This window comes from Drosophila kikkawai, chromosome 2R, assembly GCF_030179895.1.
Source record: "Drosophila kikkawai strain 14028-0561.14 chromosome 2R, DkikHiC1v2, whole genome shotgun sequence".
Classification (NCBI taxonomy): domain Eukaryota; kingdom Metazoa; phylum Arthropoda; class Insecta; order Diptera; family Drosophilidae; genus Drosophila; species Drosophila kikkawai.
The window spans coordinates 19,690,938-19,718,876 of record NC_091729.1 but is presented as its reverse complement, the minus strand read 5'-3'; the positions used below and the strand labels follow the sequence as shown (position 1 = coordinate 19,718,876).

The window sequence follows — 27,939 nt, the reverse complement described above, 5'->3', positions numbered from 1 at the left end:
TCAATTCTTCAGGGGAAAAGGCACTCCCGTAGTACGATTTTTCTACGGGCTATTCGCTCCCTACAGCAATTTGAATCACTCATGTCCTTATAATGTAAGTTCAAAATATAATAAACTGCCAATTGACTTTTTGAATCATCAGCTGACCGCTGTTCTTCCGGTTCCGGAGGGTGAATACTTTGTTCACAGTGTGTACTCTACCCTTGGGAAGCCTCGCATGGATCTCAGAGTTTACGTTATAATATATTAGAGCATTGATTGTTAATGAGTTTAAATATTTGCGGATATGAGAGATCGCAGCATAAACACTGTTAGATTTTAATGTCGATCAATGTTACTTGATTCGTTTTTATCTCTTTAGCATTATTAGCTTTTAATAACTCAATAATGATGATTTGAATAATTATTTTGATTGTTTCCCTCAAATTATTTTTGATCTTTGTAAAAATCCATCATTATTTGACTTGCAGCCTAAAGGTAGGCAGCATTGGGATCCTGGATTCATACCGTTGATCGTGATCGCAGCAGCAGAGGCAGAGCAGCAGCAGCAGCAACAACAGCAACCGAGTGACCGACTGGCAATCAGACAACCTCTTCGCCTTGTCTTCGCACCGGATCGCTCAGTTTCTTCCAGCCAGTCGTTCGTGTCGGTTGTTTGGTTGTTGCTTGTTGGATGTCGGTTATCGGTTATCGGTTGTTCGCAGTACGTTGCTCGGTTGTTGCACGTTGCACTCGCACGCTGCAGTCGCACGTTGCTGCCGCCGCACGCAGATTTTGGGGACAGCCGAAAAAGCACTCGAGTTATATTATTCTGACACAATTTCGCAGAGTGCAAAACTGCCGAATGGCGAAAACTGCAACGACCTGTGTGTGGAGTGAGTGTGTGTGTCTGTGTGTTTAAAATAAGTGTGTCGTGCGGGGAAAAAGCGCTGAAGAAAGAAGGAAAAACCAAAGAGGGTGCACACCAGCCAGAAATTGAAAATAAACAAAAAGAAATTGCATAAGTCGGACTTTTGGCGTGCGCTTTGCCCATCTTCTTCTCCTGCTTCTCCTTCTTCCCCCACTTCTTCTCCGCCGCTTCTGCAATATTTGAGTTGTTGTTGCCATTGCAGCGCTTTTTGTTTATGCGAGATAAAACAAAAGCAAGAGGAGAAGAAAATATATAAAAAAAAAAGAGAAGAGAGGCAGAAGAGTCAAAAGATTTAAACTTAGTGGCGACGTCCGGCGATTTTACAAAATTTTTTAATCAACTCCGTTGGGCGCGAGACTTGACCATTTGACTTTTTTCGAACAAGTTTGCATTCGAGTTCCGCCGCCTCGTCTTCGTCGCCGTGTCGTCTGCCTCTGTGTGCGTTTTTCGGCAATTAAAATCCATTAATGCAATTGTTGCTTACCAATTCCCGGGCCCCCCCAAAACCTTTATGCAACAGGGCCGAAATCAACGCAACAAGGGACGTACTCTAGCCGCAATTGAAGTCTGTGTGAGGTGAGTGCGCCAGCAATTAACATAAACCAATTACAGCTAATTACAATTAAACAAATTAGTCGCCGCAAATCGTGCGCGAATCGTTGCTGCTAGTGTCATTAAAGTGATATGGTATTTGCATAAATTAGATAAGGATTAACAGCAAATAGAACAGAGCGACCCAGAGCCAGAGCCAGTCGAAACACAATGCTTTATATTGTCCTGGTCCCTTTTAATGGCCCTCGTAAAAAGAGCCCTTAAAAAATTATGCATTTGCATGGGGGTAATTGCAGCTGCAGATGTACCCTGTAGAAAGAGGAATCAGCACTTGAAATACTCATTAAAAATCAGGGGAGTTTTAGAAAACAAGTGCAGTGGGTTGTTTCTTATTTAAATGATACAAATTGGTGGGTTCTTTATATTTTTTACTTTGTCTTTTATTACCTAATATACAAGTTTTAGAAATAGTAAAGTTTTAACAATGCAAAGTTTCTAATATATTTAATAGTACAAAATCCTTAACTATCTCCTTGAATTAATCGTACATTTTAATTAAGACGTTTGAAAATTAAATTAAATATTTGTTCTTATATATATTTCTTTATAAAATCCCCAACCCCCTTGAATAGTCAATATACCCTTCCTTAGTTAAAGTAAATCTACGTTATCAGCTCTCTACAACGCTGAACTCTCCTAATTGCCAAGTATTTCGGCTCAACAAACACTAAATTTCAGCAATTTCAATGGCAAATAAATTGAAATTGTGCTGGCCTTTATTTCAACAAATTACAAATTACATTTACATACTTTCCCATGTTAATGAATTTTCCCATTTCCATGTCCAATTTGTTCATGGATAGTGGTTAGGCCACTGCACTTCATTAACCATTCGAAATCGTTTAAATTGTCTGCTCGATGATTTAATTTTCGAGGAAAGACTTTGTTTGGTTGGTTGTCTCGGCTTTTTTTTTGGCTAATCATAAATAGAAATTCCTGTCACAACGAATGCTCGTCTTGTGGCCAAAAATTGGAGGTGGCACGTCAGGTGGAAGCCATTCATTAGCCCCGTCATCATATAAATAATCGGATCCGTTCCCATTTAGGCTGTAAATTGATTCATCGCATACATAGTTCAGAGCCGTGTTCTTATCCCACAGACTCCCACTAAGATTTGTGCATTAATTGCTTGACTAAGCATCATCGAAAGCTCATAACAAGTTTGTTTCACCAAATTAAGAGATGGCCAAACCAGTTGAATGAATGAGAAAACACAGATAAAACATATACAAAATCAATGGTTTAATAAATAAAAAAAAAAAAGCACCGAAAACAAATGCCGCAAACGAAGCTGGAATTAGATAATATTTAATGGGATACTCCTCCCCATTACCGACTTTATGGGATATATATAGACGCGTTTTTATTGGCATTTCTGCAGAGGCGTGTCTGAAGATGCACTGGAAATATTCAAACATTTCAATTATCACCCCAAGACATGCATTGAAAACTGTTTAAGCGGTTTTTAAAATGTTTAAATTGAAAAACGATAATAATCACCACATTACATATACGTTTGTCTGCCTATTACGACACGGAGCAGCGCATCTCCGACAATTATGATGACTATAAATAGCGGAGAAAAACCAAATGGCTTACAACGACAGCCAACAATTGTGGGTGTTACTTTGGGGACCAGCTTCGGCGAAATTAATGAGGCAACCAACTTAAATTATTAATGAATGAATGCGGTCATTGACAAATACTCCGGCACACACAGACACACACTCGCTCGCATTGGAAATTTACAATAAATATATTATTGAAATCCAAGAGCAGACATTAATAAAATGGGCGAATAAATATTCCAATTTCATGATGCGGTCTGAGCAGTTCATTGCAAATTGAAACCGAGAGCCAAGCCGCAATTACTAATTGCGGTATGCCAAAATGTTCATGGGAAGCCAGGGGCCAACAGAGGGTTAAGGGTCATTTGGGCCATACAGTTGTGGTGAAAATAATAAGAGTTCAGGTTACATAACACTGCAAACAATACCAGATCTATTCTGGGTTTTATTTTGAACAGGTATTAAATAATAATAATGCTAACGATCTTATTGGCAAACCGGAATATTTAAATAAAATACAAGTCATAGCATTTTGGGTTTTACTTTTTCAATATGCAAATTTATAAAATATATATTCTGAAATATTAATTAATGTTATTAAAGCAAAGTAACAGTAATTTATAATTATTTTATGACTGTTTTAATGTTTTTATTTCTTTAAAAATAAACTCAAGTATTCAGTAAAGAAGTTAATTTAAATGCAAAATTTAAATTGCAAATATCGATTCTGTATAGATATTTAATGCGAGAGTCGATAAATCCATACCGTTCCGATATATATGCTTTAAACCGATATTCGGTTTGATGTATCGATTATCAAAAGGATAAATAATTCACACTTTAAAATAAAAATCGATATTTTTAGATACTTTTGATAGATAAAACGATCGATTTTTGTCTATAAAAGTTTACGTTATTTTTGAACTTCATTTTTAATCGAGTCGAATGATTATTTTTAATTAAAAAACAATCTTTCTAAATACAAACCCTTTCAATAAATTTAAAAAACATATGAAATTCAGCAGTTTCTATTATGTTTTCCATCACTGTAACCTCACCTGCAATTGATGTGGGTGAAAATGGCAGCTATTCTTCGTTGCAGCTATATGGTAAACGGAAGCAATAGATCAAATCATCTGCGGTACGTCAAGTCGATTACTTAACAGCCTGTGGAAGTGTGGAATTCGCGTAGCTCCAATAAGTGAAAGGTTCGTCGAACCGGAATTAGCAACGGGCCAGAATTGGGCATTATTCAAGCGAACTTGGCGGCGATAAACCAGTCAGGACTGATAAGCTCGTGCATAGAACCTGGCCGAAAAAAAACACGTTTTGCACGGCACTAACCGAAAATAAATATGAAACAAATATTTAAAAATAAACAAAGGTAAATAAATAATAATCGACGCAAATCCGATCGTTCGAATACATATAAAATGATAACGAATCCAGCTGGTTGACAAATGAGGACCAGCATCCATTTATTAGAATGTCTAAATCCGAGAGATTGTAAGATTGCGGATTTATTATCTGGGATCTGAGCCAAGCAGAGCAGATCGGAGTTCGATATCTAATTTATGAGATGTTTGCCTTTCTTTTCTCGTCTCTTTTTTTTTTGCTGGGCTATTTTGTCTCGAGCGTGTCAACTAATTAAGCAAAAAGAACGCTGAAAAACTCAATTGGAAACAAGTTCCAGCAAACACTCGCCGTGCTATCCACATCCATTAGCATTCGGATAATCGGGTTTGGATCCAAATCGAAATCGTAATCGGAGTCCGGAGCCATTAAAATCGTATTAATAATGGGCATCAAAGACAAAAAAATACAAAACGCATTGAGCTGGCGAATTTTTCAAGTTCAGGGCATCCGGTGACATCGATATATCAACTTTCAATTGATTTAAATTGTCTTAATTGTTTCAATTTGGCTCACAGCCACACACTGGCCAGTGGCCACTGACTACAACTAAACACCATAGAGAGACGCAGACTTGAACCCAAAACCCACTATTACGATTATGAGGCTAATTTCCATCATAATGGGTCTCTCGGCCTGGTCAAGTGCCATAAACCCGTTTCCACACACACACATATATTAGCATTAACATACTGCCATCAGGCTGACAGCAGCTTCGAATGAATGAAAGCTCCCATGCAAATGCTGCTGGGTCATTCGGTTGCAAGTGCATCCCAATCCCAGACAAATGCACCTCTAATTGGCAATCGCCCCGAAATTGATTGGGTTTCTGGTTTATTGGGGTTTCCCTTGGTCGCTTTATGGCCATTTAATTGGCCATTTCTCGCTGGCATGGCCTGGACTGGACTGGGCCTGGGCCTGGGCCTGGCCCAAATACACGGACATCCGGGCCGCATCGATCGATTGCCTGGCATTGCCTTGCACAATTTTTCAAGTTCAAAGCACGGCCAACGGCCAAATTGCACTTGTTGCCATCGCACTTGTTGCTGCTACTGCTGCTGCTGCTGTGGGGATGTTGATTCAATTATGACAGCTCTTTATTGTGTTAACGAAACTGAAAACTGAAAACTGAACACTAAAAACTGAACACGAAAAATGTCAAATGCTGCTATTGACCTTGACTGCTCTGCCCAGCTCTCTGCTCCGGCGAACTCAAATATGATTATGCATATGAGTGTATTCAAATGAATTTGGCAGGCCGTCAACACTTTGCTTAAGCCTTTGCTTTATTCACTTAACCAAACTTTACGAAGGGGAAATATTCGAATATTGTATTTTAGGTAAGCAAAAACTGTGAAATTAAAGGGTTTCGAATGTGGATTTTAGTTTAAGTTTGCTTATAAAGAGTAGGGGTTTCTTAAAGTTGGATACTTTTATTAAAACAAAATTTAAAAACCATGTTCTAATAATTCACTGGGAAATAAGGTTTATTATGAAAGCGTAAGAGACCAGAATTTCTGTAAAAACTAAATACTTTGCATTGACAATTCATAATTCGAGTCTATTTAGCTTCTACTTCGAATACTCATCAACAAACTAAGCTATATATGTTAACTTTCTACCGCTTCACAGAATTTAAACTTGGATATTTCAAGGTTTTTCCATTAAAGGTATAAAAATTAAGTTTCATAATTTAAAATGTAGACTTATCTTCTCTTCATTAAGTTCTTAAATGTAATATAATATTCCTGAAAATAAAATTTACAAATAAGAATTTCTCTTGCAAATATTACACCTCAAAATTCGTAGAGCTTAAATCCTTAGCTGATTTTCTCCTAAACTCTCACTTATTCAAGGCGCCAGGAAAAATCTTGTTGTTAACCCCGACAGCTTGTACGATCTGGTGATAAACCATTTCAGTGCCGGATTGAAGTCCCAACATGGTTTGCCAGTCGGTTCTGTCAATTCCATTCGCCGTGTTTGCACAGTTGTCAGTGCTCAGCCAGCCGCCAAGCCCGCCGCCGCCGCCTACTCCTGCCACTCCGGCCAAGTGCCACCACACATGGAAACCTGCAACGAGCCGCAAAGTCGCTTCAACAGCAACAGAATTCCGCCCGCATCGCATCTCTGCCTCTTTCATCTCGCAGGGCAACCTCCGAGTGGTTAAGCCCCTGAGCGAACATCCTTTTCAATGGCTCTCGGACGCCCGGGAAAAAATGAGAGACTCATCATAAGAGGGCAAAACTAGTTTAAGCCCCGCAAATGCAAACGCACAAAATGCTAGCAGCTATGGCAGCTGCTGCATGTGTACTATATATCCAACAGATTTCATTTTTATCCCAGGCTGGCAGCATGTTTGTTTATTTGGATTAAGCTGTAAATGCCTTTTATGGGGATAAGGCAGAAGACCTTATGAGCGAACACATCTTCCTTTATTGCTTTGCCGTCTTTTTTGGCTTAATAATGTTTTTTCCTATTTTTTGTTTTTTCTTGTTTGAAAATGTAGCAACTTAAATTTAAATGAAAAAATATTCAGTATTTTCTTTTTAATTCAAGAATAAATTACATCCAAAAAAGGGTCTGAAAATTAGAAGAGTTTGCACCTAAAAGTTTCGATGATTTATTTAACAGATAAAAAATAAAGCATTTATTTAATTAAATCATTTAGTTCCCCATTCATTGACCTTATTTTTATATTATTTGTTTGTTAAAAAATACGTCTTACATACTTAAGAGCAACTGTAGGTTTCATTTGCTCTCTTCTTTGGCTTAATAACATTCTTTCGAAACTTGTTTCTTTTTTTTTTTTAATTAAAGAAGCAAATTTATTTGGCACCGCACAAAGAGAGCGAAAGTTGGGAAATGGGAAAAGCTGGAAAAATAAACTCCGGCAGTGGCAACAAAAACAAGATTGCCTGCAACACTCTGCATTGAATAAACAAAATGAAAAATAATGAAAAAAAAAGAAGCAAGTGCAATGTGAAAATAGCCGAAATGGCGGAGATGGAGAGGATGGTGGGGAGGTGGGCTTAAGAGGAAGGTGTTAGCAGTCGGGAGGCGGGTGTTGGCATGCCCACCAAGTCAAGTGCTTGCCGCTTGACTGATCCGCTCCATGGGATTACCTCCAGCTGGCGGGGGGAGTGGACGGAGGAGCTCCTCTTGACGGGCATGCATAATTGGCGGCCGCTCTGCTCCGAATTGGTCTTTTTATTGTACACAAAACAATAATATACATATAGCTGTTGTTTTGTTCAATGCCTGCCTGCCTGTCCATTCTATTTTGGGCCGGAGCTTCTGCTCTTTAGCCGAATTTTTTTAGAGCGTCGTTGACGGTCAATGCGGCGGCCAGGCAAGGTTAATTGAAAACCAGCGTTCTCCTCCAAGCAAAACAATCGAGCAGACGAGCAACAACAGCTTGCTTATTACACCACACTGAGGAAAAAGAGGTAATTTTGGGGGTATTAACATTTGATAAGTACATTGTAAATAATAATATATGTTTTTCAGGGTTTTCATAGAGGTTTCTAGGTACTTTAGGGCCTTGACAAAGGGGCCTTAGGCTCAGTAAAGCTTTATTTTATTTTATATTTTTATTTGAAACATTAATTTTATTTACAAAGATTATTAAATCATCTTAATTGTCGCTTAAGTTATTATACAAATTATTTTACTTATGTTATATTTTCTATCAAGATATGATTTACATAAAATAAATTTAATTTTGATAAAAATTTGATCTATTTAATAGCTTTTATTGACCTCAACATGACTTTTACTTTGTGACCTCAACACATCAAAACATTTCAATCAATAACTGATTAATAAATTCAAGCCAAACAATGATTAATTACTTATTAAACTAAAAAGAAAAACCCTAAACTAATAACTATTTTGTACAGTGGAAACCCTGAGCAGAAGATCTCTTTGAGTTATAATGAACGGAACCACGCCAAGTATCCGAGGTCTCAAGGGCAAGGTTCGGCTTTGCATAAATTTACGGCCCTCGGCATTATCTATTGTCAACAAGGCAGCCACCGTTCTAATGGACAGAGCTTCGATACCAAAAGTGCACACAATCATACTCAAACTGACCAAGTGGCTCTGGGCCATTTACATAATCTCTGACCACAGCCACCAGGCGGCTGCCAGTTGCGATTTATTGGCCAAAAGGCCAGCCCAGCCAGTCGGCCAGTCAGCCAAACGACCAACTGCCATGCCTCCCATAGCTTGCACTTAATTATGCTCGTTACATTTTATAACTTATTTACTTGGGCCAGGGAGTCGGTGGCGGTTATCTAATTTATGTGCGCCGATTTGATGGGCTCACATTTGGATAAATCACAATTTAATAAAAGTGGTTAGACTGGCCAAGGGATGCACTCGTTGGGGGGAATTAACAATCAATCAGCACGTGTCATTGTGTAATAGATTGTAAATAATAGATGAAGTAAGCTCTAGGGGTAATAATATAATAAATTAATTAATTGCATTAGATAGCACCCGGAGCTGTCTTTAGAATATGATTAAAATATTACAAAATGCATAATTTGTTTACCAAAGTAAACAATTTGTCTACAAATAAATAGAAAACAAGAAAGAAAACCAAAGTTTTTATACCCTTGCAGGTAACAATTAAAATATATCATAACTAAGCCAAAAATGCATTAATTTCGATTCGGAAAGCAGTTTTGTGTTAGTTTTTATTAATTTAAAAAAACTGCATACCAAATTTAAAATTTTAAGAAATCAAAATTTTCGGCCATTTATGCTAATTTTAATGATGTAACCCCTTATCAAATTTCGCAAATATGGCCAAAAAATCGATTTCTTCCGGACATGTCTAGAAAGATTCCCCTATTGATGCTGATCAAGAATATATATGGTTTATGGGGTCGGTAACGTCTCCTTCACTGCGTTGCAAACTTCTGACTGAAATTATAATACCCTGGAAGGGTATAAATATATCAAAACCAAAGCCAACAAATGATAATAAATCCTCTGCCTCAACTCTCATTAACTTTGAATAACTCGACGAGTGAAAATACTAGTAGTCGTGTTGGCTTTCTAAAACACCTTGATCTCAGCCAAAGGCCCTAATTAGATGACTTCCAAGAGCCGGGAAAATAGAGGAGAAAAAAGAGGGGCTAATGCGTCTGCAATTAGCATTAACCCACTGCGTTTTTTCACACTGGAAAACGCAATTATGAGTTCAGTTCAGCGGCCAGTGCAAGAGCGCATTAATTGCCGCCAACCCGTCGTAATCATCGTTGCAAAATGTCTCTTTGAGACCAACTAATTAGAGGTTTTGCGACAGTCGTCGGCACCCAGAGCCTCAATGACAAACGCCGACAGGTGACGGCTGGTGGTGGCCTGTTGGTGTGGGTGGTGGTGCAACGAGCCATGAACACTCTAGAGCCACCACCTCCTCCTGTCCGGAATCCGGTGACCGGAGACTGCAGACCGGAGACCGACAGTAGTCCGGTGAGAGAGGAGAATGGCAAACAGCCTCGAACATAATGAGAAGTAAGGCGTAAAATAATGTATTTTACAATAATTTAACCAAGGGCTGAAAGCGCCAGACTCTTGCTCAATGCATTTTTAGTTGTTTGAACTTTAAAGTCAAACTGCAAAGACTTTTATACCAGTTTCAATGGAATCTACTTTATTTTCCATTGAAATGATTAAACTGATATGCTGTCACTTTTTGGGTTTAAACAATCCCATTAAACTTTGTGTACAGAAAGGGAAAAGTACAGACATAACAATTGCCAAGTGATGCAAAATTACAATTGTAAACAATACTTGGCAAGACCTTTGACCCTTTAAAAGGTTTGGTCAAGATGTGGCTAGTCTTCAAAGGATTTATCATTAAAAGAAGCTATTGTAAAATATTATATGAAAGATTTCTTAACTCAAAACAAATAATAAACAAACTTTGAACTTGTTGTAAACCAAATTTCTTTTTTATAATTTAAAAGCTAACCTTTGCAACATGTTAGTAAAGAGAAAAGCAAGTTGTTTATGTTAATGTTGCATCTTGGGTCTGGCGATAAGCTCTCTAAGCATTTTGGTTAACTCATTGTACTCGAGCCTTGTCCTCTGTTTCGGGTTACATGGAGGTGGCATGTGGTAACTGCAGTTTGATGTTGCCGCATGCCAAATGAAGGTGTTGCCTGTTGCTGCTGATGCTGCCAATGTTGCTGCTGTTGCTTGTTGCAGATTTTGTGTTGCCGGTTGGCCAGTGTAAATTAGCATCACGATACAACAGCAGCAAAATTTTGCAATGCGGCTGGAAAACAATGCAGATTTTGTGTGTGTTGCTGTTTTTTATCGGCTTCATTTGTGGTGATTTCTTTTCGGATTTGCTCGACGAGCGTCTTGGGCAATCAAAGTTTGTCGCTTAAGTCTTTTGTTTCGGCCGTCCGCAATGATGAATTCATGGCAAATCAGTCAAGGCGTCGTTTTCGCTTGGCAACACCTTCGAATTTAGTCGCTCCACCTGAATCTCTTGGAATCTGATTCCGATTCCAGTCCGTTTCCAGTCCGTTTTTTTTTTTTCAGCTTGGCAATTGACTCATTAAAATATCAAAAGCCACCGCAGGCATTCTGATTGAAGAGCAAACTATAAATAAAACCCTCACGTCGCCGTGCAAGCCCCCAGTATTTTTATTCGCATTTCCATAACTCAAGTGGCGGCCACTTCAGCACTCGATTGTTTGGCCAGCAAATGGAAGAAGCCTCAGCCAAATCGGTTGTGTTTCCAATTCAAACAATATTTTCGGACGCTGTCTGTCTATTCTTTTACAAGCTTGCGCAATATTTGCATTTGACTAGCTCTGATTATATGTCTAAAGTGAATGGAGTTTGGCCCCGCCAAATCAAGATTAATTGAAGACAATTCCCTAGACAAGCTAGTTTGAGTAGATACAAGATGATAATATGACAAATGATGTCTAGGTTTCAAATATATGGATAATAAATATAGATATCGAAGTATTGAATATCGAAAGATATCGGTTATACCATCACAAATAAAATATACAAAAATTTTAAACATTTAGCTAGTTTGGAACTTTCTTATTCAATCACAAACCATTTTTATCAAACAATCAATACATAAAGATCGAAAATGATCGCATATTTCGTTTGATATCGATGTGATAATTATCAATAAATGAACATTTATTGTCATCTCTTAACAACTTGACGGACTGTTCCAATTTGCTGTCTTTATCGGTTGCAATCAACACACCACTCATGCCTCGATTCATGGAGGCAACGGAAATCAGCTGAGCGTTTGAAGTTGCCAACTGTTATTTATGTTTCTGCCTCTTTTGTGCTTTTATTATATGTTTGTTCCTCCACGAGACGACTGTCAGTGCTTCAGAAGACGACAAAATAACTTTGAGTTGTCACTTAGAGCCAAGAGAACTAGAAAAAAAAAAAAACTCGGCTCTCGTCGCGTTTGTCACTGCGTCTTGACCATGGCACACATGTGCATGTGGCATGGAATGTCATCGGCAACGGTACGGCATATGGTAACACGATCGGCGATTAATCCACCACTATTATTATTATCGCAGCTCAGCGATTATGGCAGCTGGTGGCACAGAAATCCGTCAAATGAGGCGCCTCATCGGGCCCCAACGACCGCAAAATTATCAAGAAAACCCACAGGACTCAATGGATTGAGTTGGAACTAGACGTTAGGTCAAATGGGATTCGTTGAAGTAATCAGAGTCTTAAATAAAATGTTGCAAGTTATTATTATTGTAAATGTATTTTTGAGAAAATATTAGCTAAATTTAAAATCGATTAAAGGAAAATAATGTTCACCAATCAATAACAATCCTATGAACTTCTATTACACGAAGAACTACTTACTTATTCCAGTACAGAGAGGCCCAATTTATTTTCCAAAGCTTTTAAAGTGGCACTCTGTAAACCCTCGCAAATTTCCTGAATTGAAAGACTAGGATTGATGCCCCATAATTTCGGGTATTGGCAGACAGGCAACATTGTATCATTGATTGCCTTCAATCTGTGTGTGTGTGGCATGAAAAGAGCTGATTGCCACACGGCCTGTGAAACTGAAACCGCAAAATGGCACAGCCTCGTCAGCTCTGTTGTCGATAACACGGAACATATTTCATGACGATGAGCCAATCCTACCGAACTGCCAGCTTCCAGCTCCAAGCTCCAAGCTCCAAGCTACTTTTAGGTGATGATGAAGCTGTCAGCAAGGTGCACTTATCTATCGATCATACACATAACTGGCCATTCGCGACGGGCAGGCTTTTACATAAATGCATTTTGGGCGCATCATTGGCATGGCTTTCGGGGGTTAGCGGGTTAGGGGGCGTGCTGCTATCAGCTGGCATTTAGCCAAGTTACTTGCACCATAAATTATGCCCAAGGGGGAAGGCGGGGGAGGCAGCAGAAAAATTATGCAATCGCGCAAAAACCCTTTTTGGCTAATTAATGCAAAGTCATGAGCGAGGCAAAAACGCTTGCATCAACATCAACAACAGCAGCAGCAGCACCAACAACCACAGGGACATAGAGTGGCACAAAACGCGTGGATACGGATTCTTTTGTGAGTGGCAAACCAGTTCCAGTTGCACTTCCAGCCGCCACTCCAGTTGGCCAAAGCGGATGCACTGGAGGCGCCCCAAAAGCCAGACCGTAAAATTGTGCAATAAAATCATTAAAAGCCTCTTAAAAATAAAATAAAAAACGAAAAATTGTTGTATAAACTCATAAAATTTTTATGGTTTTTCCAATGTATTTAATTGATTCTTTTCTTAAGTTATTTTTCCAGCAATTCATTAAGGAATTCTGTACTAAAATCATTACAAAAAGCTACAATATTTAACTTAGAGTTGTTGGGCCTTAAACATAACTATATTTGCTTTAAACTGGAATTATTTCAGAGTAAATCTTTCTAAAATTCCAAATAAATGTAATATCTTAAACTTAATCAAAATATTTTCCTTAAATTCCAGGTCACCATGCCCATTTGCAAAAGTTCGCCGGGTACGGCGAGCAAGAAGACAGCCACTGATATATCCGCCGACCACGTGACGGAGGCTGCCCAGGTGAAGCGGACCCGGGAGCAGGCCTACTTCAACTCCTACGATTTTGATGCAATCGAGGTGCTGCCCTACGACGAGGAAGATGATGAGACCGGGAGCACAACTCAGAGCAGGAGTAGGAGCCAAAGCAGGAGCCAAAGTAGGAGCGGTAGCAGCCGAAGCAGCAGTGCCAGGAGCTATTCCGCAACCAATGATCCAACTGGTGCAGCCAACAAATTCGCATATCTGCAGCGTCTGGGAGCCTTCTTTGCCAAAAATGGAGGAGCAGGAGGAGGAAGTGGAGCCAGCGGAGCAGCTAGTGGAGGAGTAGCAGCATCGGCAGGAGCTAGTGCACCTAACGGAGGAGGTAGCGCCAGTAACCCGATGCCCAAGGGCAGCAGCGAGAACTTTCTGCTGCCACGAGCCATGCTCAAATATCAAAGGTGAGAGGAGAAATAGAACAAATTCTATATAACTTTATAAACTTTATACTTAAGGATAATACTAGAATTAAGAAATGGAATGAATAATCAATAATCAAATTATGATCAATTTTTAACCCGATAAAACCCCATTCCTACACCGACAACTAAGTAAACTTGTATGCAAGATGCACTCGAGAAGCACGAGTGTGTTCCAAATCATCCACTTAGGTACGGATAACCATCATCATCGCTGTGTGGCGACCTTCAGAGCTGCAGCGGCGACCTTGACTTTACCGGTGGAATTTTTTTTTTTGGGAGGGGAGTTTGAAGAGGAAACCCCAGAGAGAAGCAAGAAAGAGGTGATCCGAGACCGAAACCCTATGCACTGGTAATGCAATTACGGACGCAACACTTCACGGTTCAATGCAGCAGAGCGGTGGCCACTTGTATAAATTTTGTAATTATGTTGTTGCGGGCCAATTAGCGGGGCATTAAGCCAGGTGGCAAGGCAATCACAGATGGAGTGTTGCCCTAAATGCGGATTATGATTGCGAGAGAGATGATGATGATGAGGATGATGATGGTTCTGCGATCGCCGAGGCAATCTATAAGCAACCTGTTGCTGCCACAGCCACTATGTAAATCATGTCTCTGCAGTGGCAGCGAAGTTCAAGTTGCTGCTGCGGCAAGTAGTTGCTGCTGCTGCATCAAGCAATGCGGTTTTTGGCGCCTGTTGTCAGCCTTCACCTCTTTTTCTCTTCTTATATATGTGCATTTATATATATATATTTTATATATGAACACAAGTGCATATATCTTGTCGTTTTTAGAGAAGCTTGGCAAACACTTGACGGCGGTCATCGCAGCCGTAGTGGCAGCCACTGCTGCAGACAGCTGCAACAATTACGTTTATTAATTGAAATTAAAGAAGCCACCAGGCAGCCAGCCAGCCATCCAGCAGCTCATGATCTTCGCTGCTTCGATGAAGGTCAGGCCGAGAGCCCGTTTTGGTTTGAAATATTTATCAAAAAATACAAAATAAATACTTGTATATATGAGTATGCATATGCATTAAGTCGTGCCGTGTATTGACAGCCATTTCAATTAATTGGCGGATAGTTTCGTTTTCCAACTTGTCTCGGCTATTTTGGTCATTGCATGACGCAGAATATGGAGATCGGACCACGATAGCCATGATAAGATAATCGGGCAACTATGCTGTCAAAATAGGGGATCAAGGAAAGAGTCAACATTGGATTTGACCTCTGAGCATCTGCCTAAAGATCACACATTATTGTAGGAAGAAGTCAAGATATAGTTAAGATATATCCCAGATTTTGTAGCTATTTACATTTGGTTTATATAAAGTTCTTCAATCTTCAAATTCCCCTTAGATTGACAGCTTTCCAAGTGCATCTCCAGTAGGTTCTTCTTGCTCCCCCCAAGGTCATAACCATTATACCTGCGTGGATGTGGGTTTTACCCCGCCCTTTTCCGAACCAAAATCCAATGTTTATTCAGTCATCGTTGGTCGCCAAATTATTTTACACACGCATGCTAGAAATCCGTGTAGCTCCTCCGCGACCTCGTCCAAATGCGATTCCATTGTCCCCCATTAGAGCCATCAATGCAGTTAGACGATGGTGACCGCCTGATCAATTGTCGATGCTCGTCGCTAATTTGTATTCAATCTTAAGCCCGGCTAGGCCATAGTTAAAGCCAAAGTATCTGCCGCTTATGCCAAGGTCGGCATTTAGCCAACCCAACCGAATAGCAAACACATCCATCTTGACCGTCGATCATGTGCGAAATCAGCGATATAATCGCTGCAATAAAAACGCGCTAGGTCGCTGATTGATTTGCAATTGATAAATAGCTAGACACACTCAGATCGATCGATCGATGGATATATATAGTTAGTTATAGGTAGATCGCGACTTGGGTGCCGAATTTCGGGTCGGGTGTAATTTGTCTTGGCAGCCAGTCAACAACAATTAGCGGCCACACAAAAATGTTTACTAACGGTCAACTGCCGGTTGTACACAGGGAGAAAATCATAGCGTATTAAAAGAATATTTTACGTGCGGTATACTGGTTTTTCGCAAGAGAAATAATTTAGAGTTTGATTAGTTACAGCTTTCTTTAAAAATTCTTGAACGAAATCTTGAAAATCTTTAAATTTCCCAGTTCTTGTTTTTTTTTCTCTGTGCATGTCCGCCCCGTTGGTCCGCTAGTGTTCCGTGCATGCAAACGAGGCTGAACATTTTAATTAACACAGTTCGAACAAACAAAATAAACATATACACCCCGAGATTGCAAAATATTTCATGGTGCCCAAGAGCTAACCTTGCTGCTTCTGTTGCTGCGATGCGATTACGGTTGCCACTTGCGGGCGATATTTCGTACGCATCGGTGGCACCAACAAAAAAAAAAATTAAGAAAAAAAAAACGTAGAGCCTAAATCAAAAATAGTAACACTCGGCCGTCGCCGTCGCCACTGACCGCAACTTATCAATTTTGGGTGCGTAACTTACCATACAAAAACACCGCGAAAAGCTGGAAAAGCCAAACAGCCACCGGCCGAGCAACAACCGTTATTACGCAATTTTCGGCACTCATTCCGTTTGGCCAAAAGCCAAATAGCCAAAGCTGACCTAGTGCCGAGTGGGTATAGAACTCGGATCTCTCGGGGTTTGGACTTGTTACGGATCGTAAGTGAGTTATTAAAGCCATGCCACCGGCGCCAAGCTACCACAAATGCAAATCTGCCCCAGAGAAAATGCAAATGCGTGCGATTAGAACTTGGAATAATAATACTTTGGCGAAGGAGCGATCAATCAAAGCTCGGCCTTTGGAAAAATATACACATTTTGGTTAGAAATAAAGATAAATGGTCTAAGATGGAAGGTAACGAAACTTTTAAATCCTTAGAGAAAAGATTAAACAAAACAAAGGATATATTAAAAATTGTTTACCTTAATTCCATACGTTTCACAAGTTAAAAAGTAAAAGAAAACCACCTAGGAAATAGTAAATTATTACCTCAAAACTCTCTTTTTAAGGCTGGCCATCGACTTGAAATATTTCAAGCAGGCAAAAACCTCGCAGATATCTCCCATAAATTGGCCACAAAAAACCCTCCGTGGCCATCTGTAAAGAGTTCGACGAAGTTTAGGGCCCTCCACAGTGGGAAGCTTCCGTTCCATTCAATTAAGTTTCCATTTCATTTCGCTGCACTTACCGGCTCTCCTCTGCGAATTTCATGGTTCACCAAAAAGTTGCCCCAAACTCTGGCCCGAACTTAGAGGCAAAAGCGAGGAAAAAAGAGTCAAAATCTAGAGCCAGAGTGGCTCAAAGCAGTAGACTTCACTTGCATGCCTAACTTTACAGTTAGGCAGTAAAATAAAGACAAGAAAAAAAAACGTAAAAAACAGACGAAAATCAAACAAACCGAAAGCAGAGCGAATTGCAACAGTAACTGAAGCCGAAATCCTGTTTAGAACGAGTTTATTTGAATCGAAATCGAATTTGTATGCTGATGCTGAGTTTCTAAAACAAAAAAAAAATGGGAAAAAAGAACAGGCTGGCAAAGGTTTGTTTACGGAATTTACAGAACCCAATGCGAGTGTCCTGGACATCCGGGAGAGCTCCTTGCCAGCTGGACACGAGCCGAGTGTCGAGATCACAACGTAAACAAAGCCACTAACCCAGTTAACCAGTTTTCGCTTTTCGCTGCTTTTTTTATTAAGAGACGTAAACAAAACGGCAATTGCGAAAAACCAACAGAAACCGCTTTCCAACGCCAGGTTTCCCTTTCATCGCGTCGTTATTCACAGATTTTCATGGCTCTGTCTTTCTCTTTTCATTGCAGCTCCGCCACGCCAACAACGACGACGACGACGACGACATCGGGTCCACCAGTATCCACCGCGGTGTCCACTGCTGCTGCTGCAGCGTCCACATCCACTGCTGTTGCTTCAATGCCATCGGCGGGGCTGGCCAAGATTGGGAATGCAAGTGGTCACGACCAGCAGCTGGAGGAGCGCAGCAAGAAGTGCTCGCTGGCCTCCAATGTCAGCAGCGTGCATTCCGCGGATTCCGGACTGCCAACAACAACAGCAGCAGCAGCAGCAGCTGCGGCCTCATCATCATTATCATCATCATCATCCTCTGCTGCTGCAGTGGCAGCCACATCTGCTGGAGCGACAGCCACGCAGGCCACCAGCGGCGGCGGTTCCCATTACTCGACGGACAAGAGCGGCTCGTCCGGTTACTACAGCTCCAACGTGTGCTCCACTTACTCGCTGGACGAGCACATCTACTGCGAACCGGTCATCGATGTGCAGGAGAAGATCAAGCGTCTGCGTCCGCAGCTTCAGCTCCCGCTTGCGCTCCCCAGTTCCCAGAAGGAGGGAGTGGCCCCACCAGTAGCAGCCACCCCGACAGCAGTAAAGAGCCAGCTCTCGGACATGCAAGATGCAGCCGGAGCTGCTGCAGATAGGAATCTTTCGACTCAGGACAAGCAGGCGGCGGCTGCGGCAGGAAGCGAGGTCTCGCCGCACCTGTACAGCGACAAGCTGCGCATCCTGGAGACCAGCATTGAGAACCTGGACCGCCACCTCAAGACCTTTCCCTGTCTGTATGCCCAGGAGCACGTGGTTAACTTTGTGCAGACGTCAGGCTCTACTCATGGCCTGGACATTGGCGAGAAGCTGAGAGCCTACAACCAGCTGCCCACCATCCTGGAACAGCAACACCAGCACCAGCAGCAGCAGGATCAGCAGTTGGTGGACGACTCCCTCCTAGACATTGATCTGGATGCATTTCTCCTAGCACCCAATGAGGCCGCCCATCATCGGGGTGGCATCGACAATCCCAGCTTCCTGAACGACGAGCAGCTGGCGGAGAACAACTACAAGTGCGCCAAGTACATCAACTCCTGTCCGGAGGATGCCTACCACCTGGAGAGCGAGCGAGGCGGAGCCGGGGAGAGCTTCGCCAAGCGCTACGAGGATCAACTGCACTTCCAGAACACCCGCGAGCTGCTGGAGGATGTCCGTGATAAGATACGCCTCCTGTCCAGAGCCACGCCCTCGCCGGCCGCCACGCCGCCTCCGGATGTGCCCAAGGAGCTGGAGGGCATGATCCACACGCTGAAGCACGAGCTGGAGTCCTATCTGCAGCGCATGAACCAGCACAGCGAGCTGGAGCTGCGCCAGCTGTGCAGCGGCCTGGGTCGCCAGCAGCACGTCGTCCGGCTGCAGAATGCCCTGGAGCGGCGGCGCAGCTGTGCTGACCTCCAGCTGGCCTCCAATGCCTACGAGGCAGTCCGCGACGGTGTCCTTATCTCAGCCAACGGTCGGTCCCTCAGCGTCCGCGAGCAGATTATGACCATTCGATGCGCCAGCGATCCCAACTTTAAGATGAAGCGCAAGTCCATAGCGGAGATCTTCCCAGCCGCCGAGTGCTACGTGGAATCGGAGGAGGTGACCACCACCAGCCTCTCACGCAGTGCCACGCCCTCGCCAGCCTCCACGCCTCAGCTGGAGCTGGAGGCTTTGCATCCTTCGCTGCCTGGACTGACCACCACCACTGTGGTTACACAATTGCAGCGCAACCTCGCCTTCCACAAGCCCATCCTGGCGGTTCCCGCCATTTTCAACGGTCAGGGCAGTCAGGGTGGCTTGGCCGCCGCCAGCGGAGCAGGTGGAGCTGGCGGGGAGAAGGAGAGCATTGCCGAGTGGCACCGCAAGAAGCCCAGCATCTGGGAGATGTACTACGGCACCAATCGGCTGCACCAGTCGCTCCTCGGCAAGCAACGCAGCGGCGGGGAGCTAGTCGTCAGCAGTGCCCAGCCCACGTTGTCCTATGTGAGTATCCGGGGTGGGAATAGATGGGTTTAATCTTGGGATTTAGTAACCAAAATTAAGCCAACTCTTAGTAATAATATTCAGGGATATATTTCAAATTTTAGATATATAGTAAGAAATCTCCCCGTTTAATAACTATTCCAAGACCCTATTTAATCATCAAGGTTAACTATAATCTTAAAACTTCAAGGTTCCCATGACTCTTAAACAATTAAATACTATTACAATGATCCCAGTGATAAATATAACTGGAACTAATTCTAATACTGGATTATACAAATCTGATAAAAGTTGGCTTCACATTTTTTTATGGCATTTTCAGCCGCCGATTTATATAAATATTTATCTCCTCCGACAGATAGATAATTCGGCGGATGAGCCTTCACTTTGGCTCTGGCTGATTTCATGCAGTCGCATAATAATAATTCCACGATTCAATTCATTCCGTAACGAGTGTGAATTAATTAATGATAATTTAATTCGATTTGCACTTCAATTGAATTCTATACCAGCGAATGCCACTTCCGTTCACAGAATTCATCAAAATGAAACATAAAAACTTAAAATTAAAATTAAAAGTACATTAAATTCGTTCATATCTTCTTTATCGAGATGCTCCGATTAAGTGATTAATCCTTTCTCCTTGGCTCGAATGTTGTGTTGTGTATCATTAACTTAAGCTTAGGTCAAGTGTGTTGCGAAATGATAGCCGTATTTGGATCAGCCGCCGCTTGCAGAGATAATTATGAGCTGGCCGGGCCAACGAGGCGTATGATTAATGCTCCGACTAATTGCAGCCAAGTGGAGCTGAGCTGCAGCCTCGAGGTCGTCCAGCCCAATTCAAATTGAACAATCAGCTTTTGGCCAAACAATCTCAAGTTCACAATTTGCAAATGCCCCTCCTCCTCCTCCCCCAGATTGTAATTCCAATGTATATTCGTATTCTAAGCATCCTTGGTCATAATGCCGTCCATATTGGTAACGAACACCCGCGTTTTTTTAGACAGAAAGCTCGAATGTTCGTCATTTCCCACACGTCATCGGAAAAGTTTTAATATTCAGGCTATGGCAGAGTCAGGGCCCAGCCTGATCGATGATTAATCGATCTGCCGGGCTACTGTTCCTCCGTAATTACATCTAATGTGGGTCTTACTTGAGGCAGTTCACCTGCCTTGCCTTGCCTTGCCTTGCCTTGCGATCTTATTTGTCTCAATGGCCCTTCAGTTAATGTCAGATTAAGTCATAAATCTGTCAAGTTACTGAAAATTGAGAGCAATTACATTGGGTAGCACAGTAATGATTGCAATTTGTAAACATCGCCTGGGTATTTACTAGGCCTGTTTAAGTCAGAAACTGAAAAAAGAGTTGGCTTGTAATTTAAATAAATTGGTCGTTCACTGGTTATAATAATTTGGGTATTTATTTCTTATACTCAGAAAATCGTGGTAAATCTGAAGTTTTATTATTGTAAAATATAAAATTATAAGCAAAGTATTTAAATATTTATAAAGATATATATTATATAGATTTAACTAAATAACACTTGGAATAAGTGAACACCTCTGTGGCTATATATCTAAAACTGATATCAAGAATTCAGTAGCTCTTTTTCGGCTGGCTTCTCAAAAAATTCCGTTACCAATTTTGGCTTCCGTTCTATGTCTTCCGTTTTGGGCAGCCGCGCTTATGCAATATCCGCGAGCAGCCGTGATCGATTCTGGCCAGCGATCAAATGGCTAACTCAACTCGCGCCCGGCATCCACAATGAGTTTTCACTTTCCGGCGAAGGTTTGTTCACCCCTGAGCCAGTGCTTTGCATTCGCAGATCGCCGATCTATCACGGGCGATTTGAACTTGAGGCGATCGTGCGAAAAATACGGTTACTGTACCAGTTAACCTTTAAATTCCGTTAAGACGGCAGGCAGCCTGACCGAGTGGCCAAGTGGCCAAGTGGCCAAGTTGGCCACCTAATTGGCGATAACCGGCCAGCAGCCAAAACCGACTTAGCATGCAACAAGTGGCACTGGAGGCTGCCCTACAACGCTGATGACCTTTAAGGACGTTGGCCAGATTCCGCGCCCCATCCTGAGATGCCCATGCATGTCCCATGTCCCCCGTGTCCGATGATGGCCAGAAACTCGTCCCACGGCAATTGGCCGGCAGCAAACGGCAAACTGGTTTGCTGTCATGAATGCCGAAGCTGGAACTAAAACTGAAGCTGAAACCGAAACTGAGACTCAAAATGAAAATGAAACTGAAAACGTAAACGAAATCGAAAACGCAGCGAGATGTAAGGCGATCTGGTCCAAAAGCGGCCGCTGCACGCGTTTTAGCTGCCACAAAGTGTTGCAATCGCCATCGCAACCGCACTTGCCACCAGTGGACTCGAAGTGGATGTTGGACAGGAGACAAGGGGACAAGGGGACAGTGGGCAGCCATCACCACCCAACCGCTAACTGGGTTATGGCGGATTCCATTTGGGGGGCAGGCCTCAAGAGCAGTCGCTGGTCATGGAGTTGTCAACCTTCTTTGGCTGCCACTTTGCATGATGGGGTGGCGGCTATCGCTTGTTATCTTTGATTGCTTTTTTTTTTAAAGAAGAAAATTAAAGAAAAGCAAATAGTTTACAACTGATTTTAAAACAAGAAGTTGTACACATTTTTATTAAGAAATACATTTAAAAATAACTTTAGGACTGTTTAAAAGAGGTAAAAATCTTCAATCAATTATCAAACAAACCAAAGCAATAATCATCTTTCATCACATTTCCCTCACTGCACCGGCAGCCGCGGGAGTTTGTTTTGCTTTATATAAATGGTTAGTGGCAGCAAGTAGCAAGTAGTATACTAAGTGGCCCAGGGGTATTGCTTCCACGGAAGCTGTGGCACTGCCCGCAATTATGGAATCGAATTTCCACCTATCGCCCATGCGCCTAGAGTCTGTACACTGGTGTAGTGTATGTGGTGTGTGTTTGTACCGAGGGAAAGGCAGCAACTAATTAGGCTGCCACCTGAATTTCGCAATTCTGCCACGCCCCCACGAGAGGTGACTCAACTGGACAGCCTCCGTTTGCAATTTCCCCACTGCAGCGGTGCAAAGCGAGGCCGGCGAAAGAAGAAAATTCATTTGCAATTGCAAAAATGCTTGCACACACTTTGAAATTGAATTAAATCCGCGACTCAGGCTCGCGTCTCGTGGACTTATTGCCACACTTTGGCCGCGTTAGCATATATCCGCTAATTGGCGAAGACAAAACAAAACTAATATACGCAGAAGTCCCATGAAGACATTCACCTGAGGCTGGGGACTGGGACTGGGATTGGGTCTGGGCCCGCCGGCGGCGGATCAGTTGTTGACTTCAGCTCGGAACATACGGATCAGGGATCAGTGTCAGAGATAATGGTTCAGTGAAAAGTTGGCCCAAAAGAATGGTACAAAAATAGGCATAGTTTTCGGAGAAATTATAAAGTATATTTACCTTTTAATTGGTTCGGTTATCAATGGTGAATAAAATAAATCAATAAAAGGATTCCTGAAATAAAGTAAAACAAGATTCATTTTGTTGGTTCCAAAAACGTTTGGTCTATTTTATGTTTAATTATTAATTATTAAACGAACTGACAAGAAAAATATTCGTTAGGAAATATACGAAAGATAAGACAATATAGATTATATATCTGTATATTTGATTATATTTTCTGTATATATTTTCCTAATTAAAAATTGGGTTCTTGGGAATATAATGTGTTTTTAGAAACAATTATTAAAATTATTTATCTAAATAAATACTAATAGGGTACAACAATTTTTTTTATATGTATATAAATAATTATTATTAATAATTTATTATGCCAAAAATAATTACCATACATTTTTTAACATAATAAATTCTAAATAATTATTATTTAAATATACATGTACAATTTTGTTAATATTTTCTTTAAAGAAAAGCTACAATTCATTTAAATATAATGCAGCTTTTATATAGAATTGCTGGCAAGTTCAGCCTTACAATTTAAAATCAAAATAAACACTCCATTTAATTTATAATCCATTAATAACAACACCTCTAAGCTATACAGCTGAAGTTTCTTTATAATATTGAAAGTAATATAAATGCATAGAAAACTGCATCTAAAATCGTGCTGGAATGAGTTGCAAATAATCCACTCAAAAAAAGAATGTGCAAGTCTCGGAGAAATGTCTTCCGATACCAGATAACATCGAGAACAAGATTAGTATACGCCCCCTCGACAGACGGAACTGCATCAACTAAATTTCCATTGTCGCGACGTGAGCAAAAATACGGATTACCCGCCCCGTCAGAGATTACGGTCGCGAACGTGTTAAAATTTGGTTTTCTCTTGGAGCGATTTTTCAAACCTGATGTACTTGCCTCGTACCCGTGCATTAAACTTGGCCAACATCCAGAGGGGACAGCTGCGGCGGGACAGAGGAAAAGAAGCGCCTTCAATGTCAGCGGAAAACGTGTGCGGCAAATTAAAAAGCCACCGTCAGACGCCGATCGATGGATTTTCTTTCAAAAATTAGCACACGCCCAAAAGCTGAACCCGTATTTGGGGGGCAAGCAGCGCAGACAATGTGTTTCAAGGCCGGGCTGAGCGGGAATTTACAGCCAGTAGTCGATTTCTCATCATTTTGCATATCTCTGGCGAACTTATGGTTTTATTTTTTTATATAATTTATTTATTTATTATTTATTGCGTGTGCGTGAGCGTGAGCATGAGCATAAGCGTGTTGGTGTGTGGCATCATTTGCAAATTAGCCGATGGGATAGGCGTCTCCCCCGGCGTTAAAATCAGCAAGTTATTCCGGCACCTCAACCGCCCGGGGGCCAGATTCAATTCATCTCCGCCCACGGCGGTTTACACCACAATTGCACTTCATTTGCCACATCGAGCCAATAAAACCGTTACACTCGAACTCACCCACAGGCCTGAGGGATGCCAAAAAAAACATTAAAACATACACTGGGGAAAGATATTGACAATCATTCAGGGTCAATTTGATGAGAAATAATAAATAATCATAATAGTTATTAATTGAGGGATCCTTAATGTTTAAATATTACAACTAAAACTTGTATCTCTTATTTATATTGATTCTAATAAATCAATTAAATTTCTTTTTGTCTTTCTAAACCAGTAACTAATCCTTATAAATCATTTAAGCATCTTAAGATGTGTTCTTTGTTTACGAATTAGCAACCAAGAATCATCGATCATTATTAAAATTTTTGTTAATGTCTTAATTTCAAATTCTGTATTCAAACATATTACATTTAAAATTTGTTTTTTATACAGACATTAACTCTTATCTTTTGACCAATCTTAACAGACTAAGATCAAGTTTTTTTATTAATTTCAATTGTTAGTCTATCAATCATCATTTAAGCTTATTTTTCTGCAGTGTATCTCAGATACTAGAGGCCGATACACTTGCAAATGCCGGAATGCGGTAACTGCCTCGCAGCCTCCAACCCCGACTCCCGACTCCGTCATCGTTTGCCGATTACGTCTTGCCTTTTCACAGTACTTTGACTGATAAACAGCGACGGTAATAATCATATATAGTCGTATGTTTATATGTCCATATGGCTGTATATACATACCCTCGACTTTGAAAAGCATCACTAACCTCAGACAAGCGAATCATCAAAAAGGGAGAGAAAAGAAGCCGGAAGGCAAAAAATGTACCGCAAAGTTGTGTTCATTTCAATTTCTCATTTCGAATGTGTGTGTGCGTTTCTGCTGGAACTCGAACTCGGAATAGTACAGTTAATATTGGCTAAGTGGTACTAGTTATGTAATGATACCCTAGGGTGATTAATATATACATTTAAGTCACTCAAGACTAGGTTTAATTTGGATTCAAGCATTAAAACCAAAAATTGTATACCGTTGTACATAAATTCTTGATCAAAATCAGATCATGTTTTATATGAATTTGGAGTTCTTCATTGACTAGTTTGAACTCCAGTGTTTTAGCAACCCCAGTGTTTACTGTAATTGGTTGAACAGAAAAAGGAATGATCACCCGGATTGAAAACAATGCAGATGAAGCATACCGCACGAAAAAAAATGGGAAAAACGGGGGAAAAAAATCCAAAACCCGTCACAATCACAATAAAATGCAAAAATAGGTGTGCACAAATTTTTGCAGGCAAAATTGTTTGTTTGCCTCAGCTCAATTACACACAAGAGTGTGTGTGCGTGTGTGTGTGGTGTTGAAAGCACTCCAGACACACACAAAATTACACTTGAATGCCCTTTTAATGACCGCATTGCGTATACGCCGCTTTCACCCGGTCGGTCGCAGCTGAATATATCTTGAAATTCGATAAGCGATTCCATCCCGCTCCTAGACCCAGTCGAGTGTTTCATCTGAAGCAACTTTGTCCAGCAGAAGCAGAACTTTGGCTTATGTTGACTTCTTCAAGAAATAACTTGGATGGCAGATGTAATTTAACAGTGCGGAAATTACTTTACTTCCGCCGGAAGTTGCAGAATGTGTCGCAGTTTAGACTTTTTTATTCCTGAGAGGCTTACTTCTCAGGCTACAGATATGAACATATACTGCTTAGACATATGAATATGACATGCTAATGCACCTGACTAGGTGAAATTTCCAAAAGTGTTTCATAACTTTTAACATGTTTAGCGAGAATCGGCAAAAAAAAGGCAAAAGTACAAAAAAAAAGACATCAACAAATACTGTTAACGTTTTGTTTCAAGTCTGCTTTTGCCTTTTTTCGCTGTTACTGAAAAAGATTTCAAGGTTGTGTCGCTAAAAAGTGAGGCGACGAGCACGAACAGAAATGAAGATGCTCGCAGGCGAAACAACAAAAGCGAAGAAAACAAAGCTCAGTGGGTCAAATTGCTGTGCGTTGGAGCCCTTTTTTTTTGTGCTGCTGTTGTCTTACTTAGCATGCCACCACGCCCTGAGCTCGCCGGCAAATATTGGCGGGCCCCATGATTTATGGTTAAACATTTTGTGACCTGAAATACTGGGAAGATAAACACAGGCCGATCTTCGACTAGCTTTGCCGATCAAATAGGATCGATGCGATTATGCGCGATTAAAATGGTCATAATCAATGTCAAGAGGAGATCGTCAGCCGTCGTCGCTGATGGCCAGGCATTTACATAAACCCCAAACGCTTATATCATCAAATATTAATTAACTTAATTGCAGGCCCAAGTGGCATTTACAGTCGAACTTTAAATTTAGCTTTGGGTGGTATTAACGCATATAAATCGGGGAGAATGTCTTTAAAGCTCATGATTGTTTCAATTTAAACGAAAGTTTGTGGCCCAAAGCTAATTATTATTAATTATTTGTATAAAATACTTAAACATTATAAAATTTAATAATTCTTACCTCTTTCCCTTTGCTTATCTCCCATTCACAGCCATCCTCACGACCCGAATCCGACTTCACCCTCGACCTGCCGCGGGCCGAGCAGCTGCGCCTGAAAATGGAGAAGGAGAAGAAGTTCCGCCAAAGATGCCGCTTCATCACCACGTTCCTCAGCCTGGTGTTCTTCCTGCTGACCGTGATGGTGGTCAGCCTGGTGTTGACCCGCGGCAAACGGATGTTCGGCAGCATGATCTGATGAAGATGGGTTGAAACCCGCACTCTCGATCACTGCCCACACCACTTAGTCTCTAGATCCGACTCTGCGGACAGCAGAGAGCGCGAATATTACAAAAACTACAGTGCCAACCACAAATGTAACACATTAGCGAAGCTCAAGTTTAGCGTTAGTGGTAGTTGTAAGCTCCTCCTGGTTTTTCTTATTGTTCGGCAGGCGAAGTCGCAGTATTCTTAATAAATTATTTATGTGATCCTAGTTGATAAGTCCAAGCGAGTGCATTTCTTTCTGTGTGTGTGTGTACTAGTGTACTGCCTGTAACCTGTAACCAGCCTAGAGCGCTTGGCCAACCTATTGTTAAGTCCATCAAACTGTATTAAGTCTAATTGTATGCCTAATTGTACCTAAACTATAGCTAGTGTCTTGTGAAAAAAGCGAAAAATAAACAGAAT

The 27,939-nt window shown here is 41.3% G+C and overlaps 1 protein-coding gene across 3 annotated transcripts; it reads left to right on the top strand.

Annotated features, from left to right (window-relative positions):
- Window positions 1-645: 645 nt before the first annotated feature.
- Window positions 646-27,939, top strand: LOC108076699 (uncharacterized). Of its 3 annotated transcripts, XM_017169656.2 has the most exons (5): window positions 646-875; window positions 1,431-1,486; window positions 13,509-14,020; window positions 17,874-19,872; window positions 27,305-27,939. In XM_017169656.2, the coding sequence occupies exons 3-5, from the start codon at window positions 13,515-13,517 to the stop codon at window positions 27,506-27,508; spliced, it is 2,709 nt and encodes a 902-aa protein (XP_017025145.1). In that variant the 5' UTR covers window positions 646-875; window positions 1,431-1,486; window positions 13,509-13,514; the 3' UTR covers window positions 27,509-27,939. The 3 variants fall into 3 exon arrangements, with proteins under 3 accessions (XP_017025145.1, XP_017025146.1, XP_070140747.1); XM_017169657.3 differs by lacking the exons at window positions 646-875; window positions 1,431-1,486; window positions 13,509-14,020 and adding an exon at window positions 16,364-16,523; XM_070284646.1 differs by lacking the exons at window positions 646-875; window positions 1,431-1,486; window positions 13,509-14,020 and adding an exon at window positions 17,331-17,594.

What these genes read in the sequence shown, in the direction of transcription:
- LOC108076699 (XM_017169656.2), top strand. Translation starts at nt 13,515, where the DNA reads ATGCCCATTTGCAAAAGTTCGCCGGGTACGGCGAGCAAGAAGACAGCC. An exon ending in GCCATGCTCAAATATCAAAG is followed by an intron (nt 14,021 to 17,873) that starts GTGAGAGGAGAA and finishes TTTTCATTGCAG; the next exon opens with CTCCGCCACGCCAACAACGA. An exon ending in CCCAGCCCACGTTGTCCTAT is followed by an intron (nt 19,873 to 27,304) that starts GTGAGTATCCGG and finishes TCCCATTCACAG; the next exon opens with CCATCCTCACGACCCGAATC.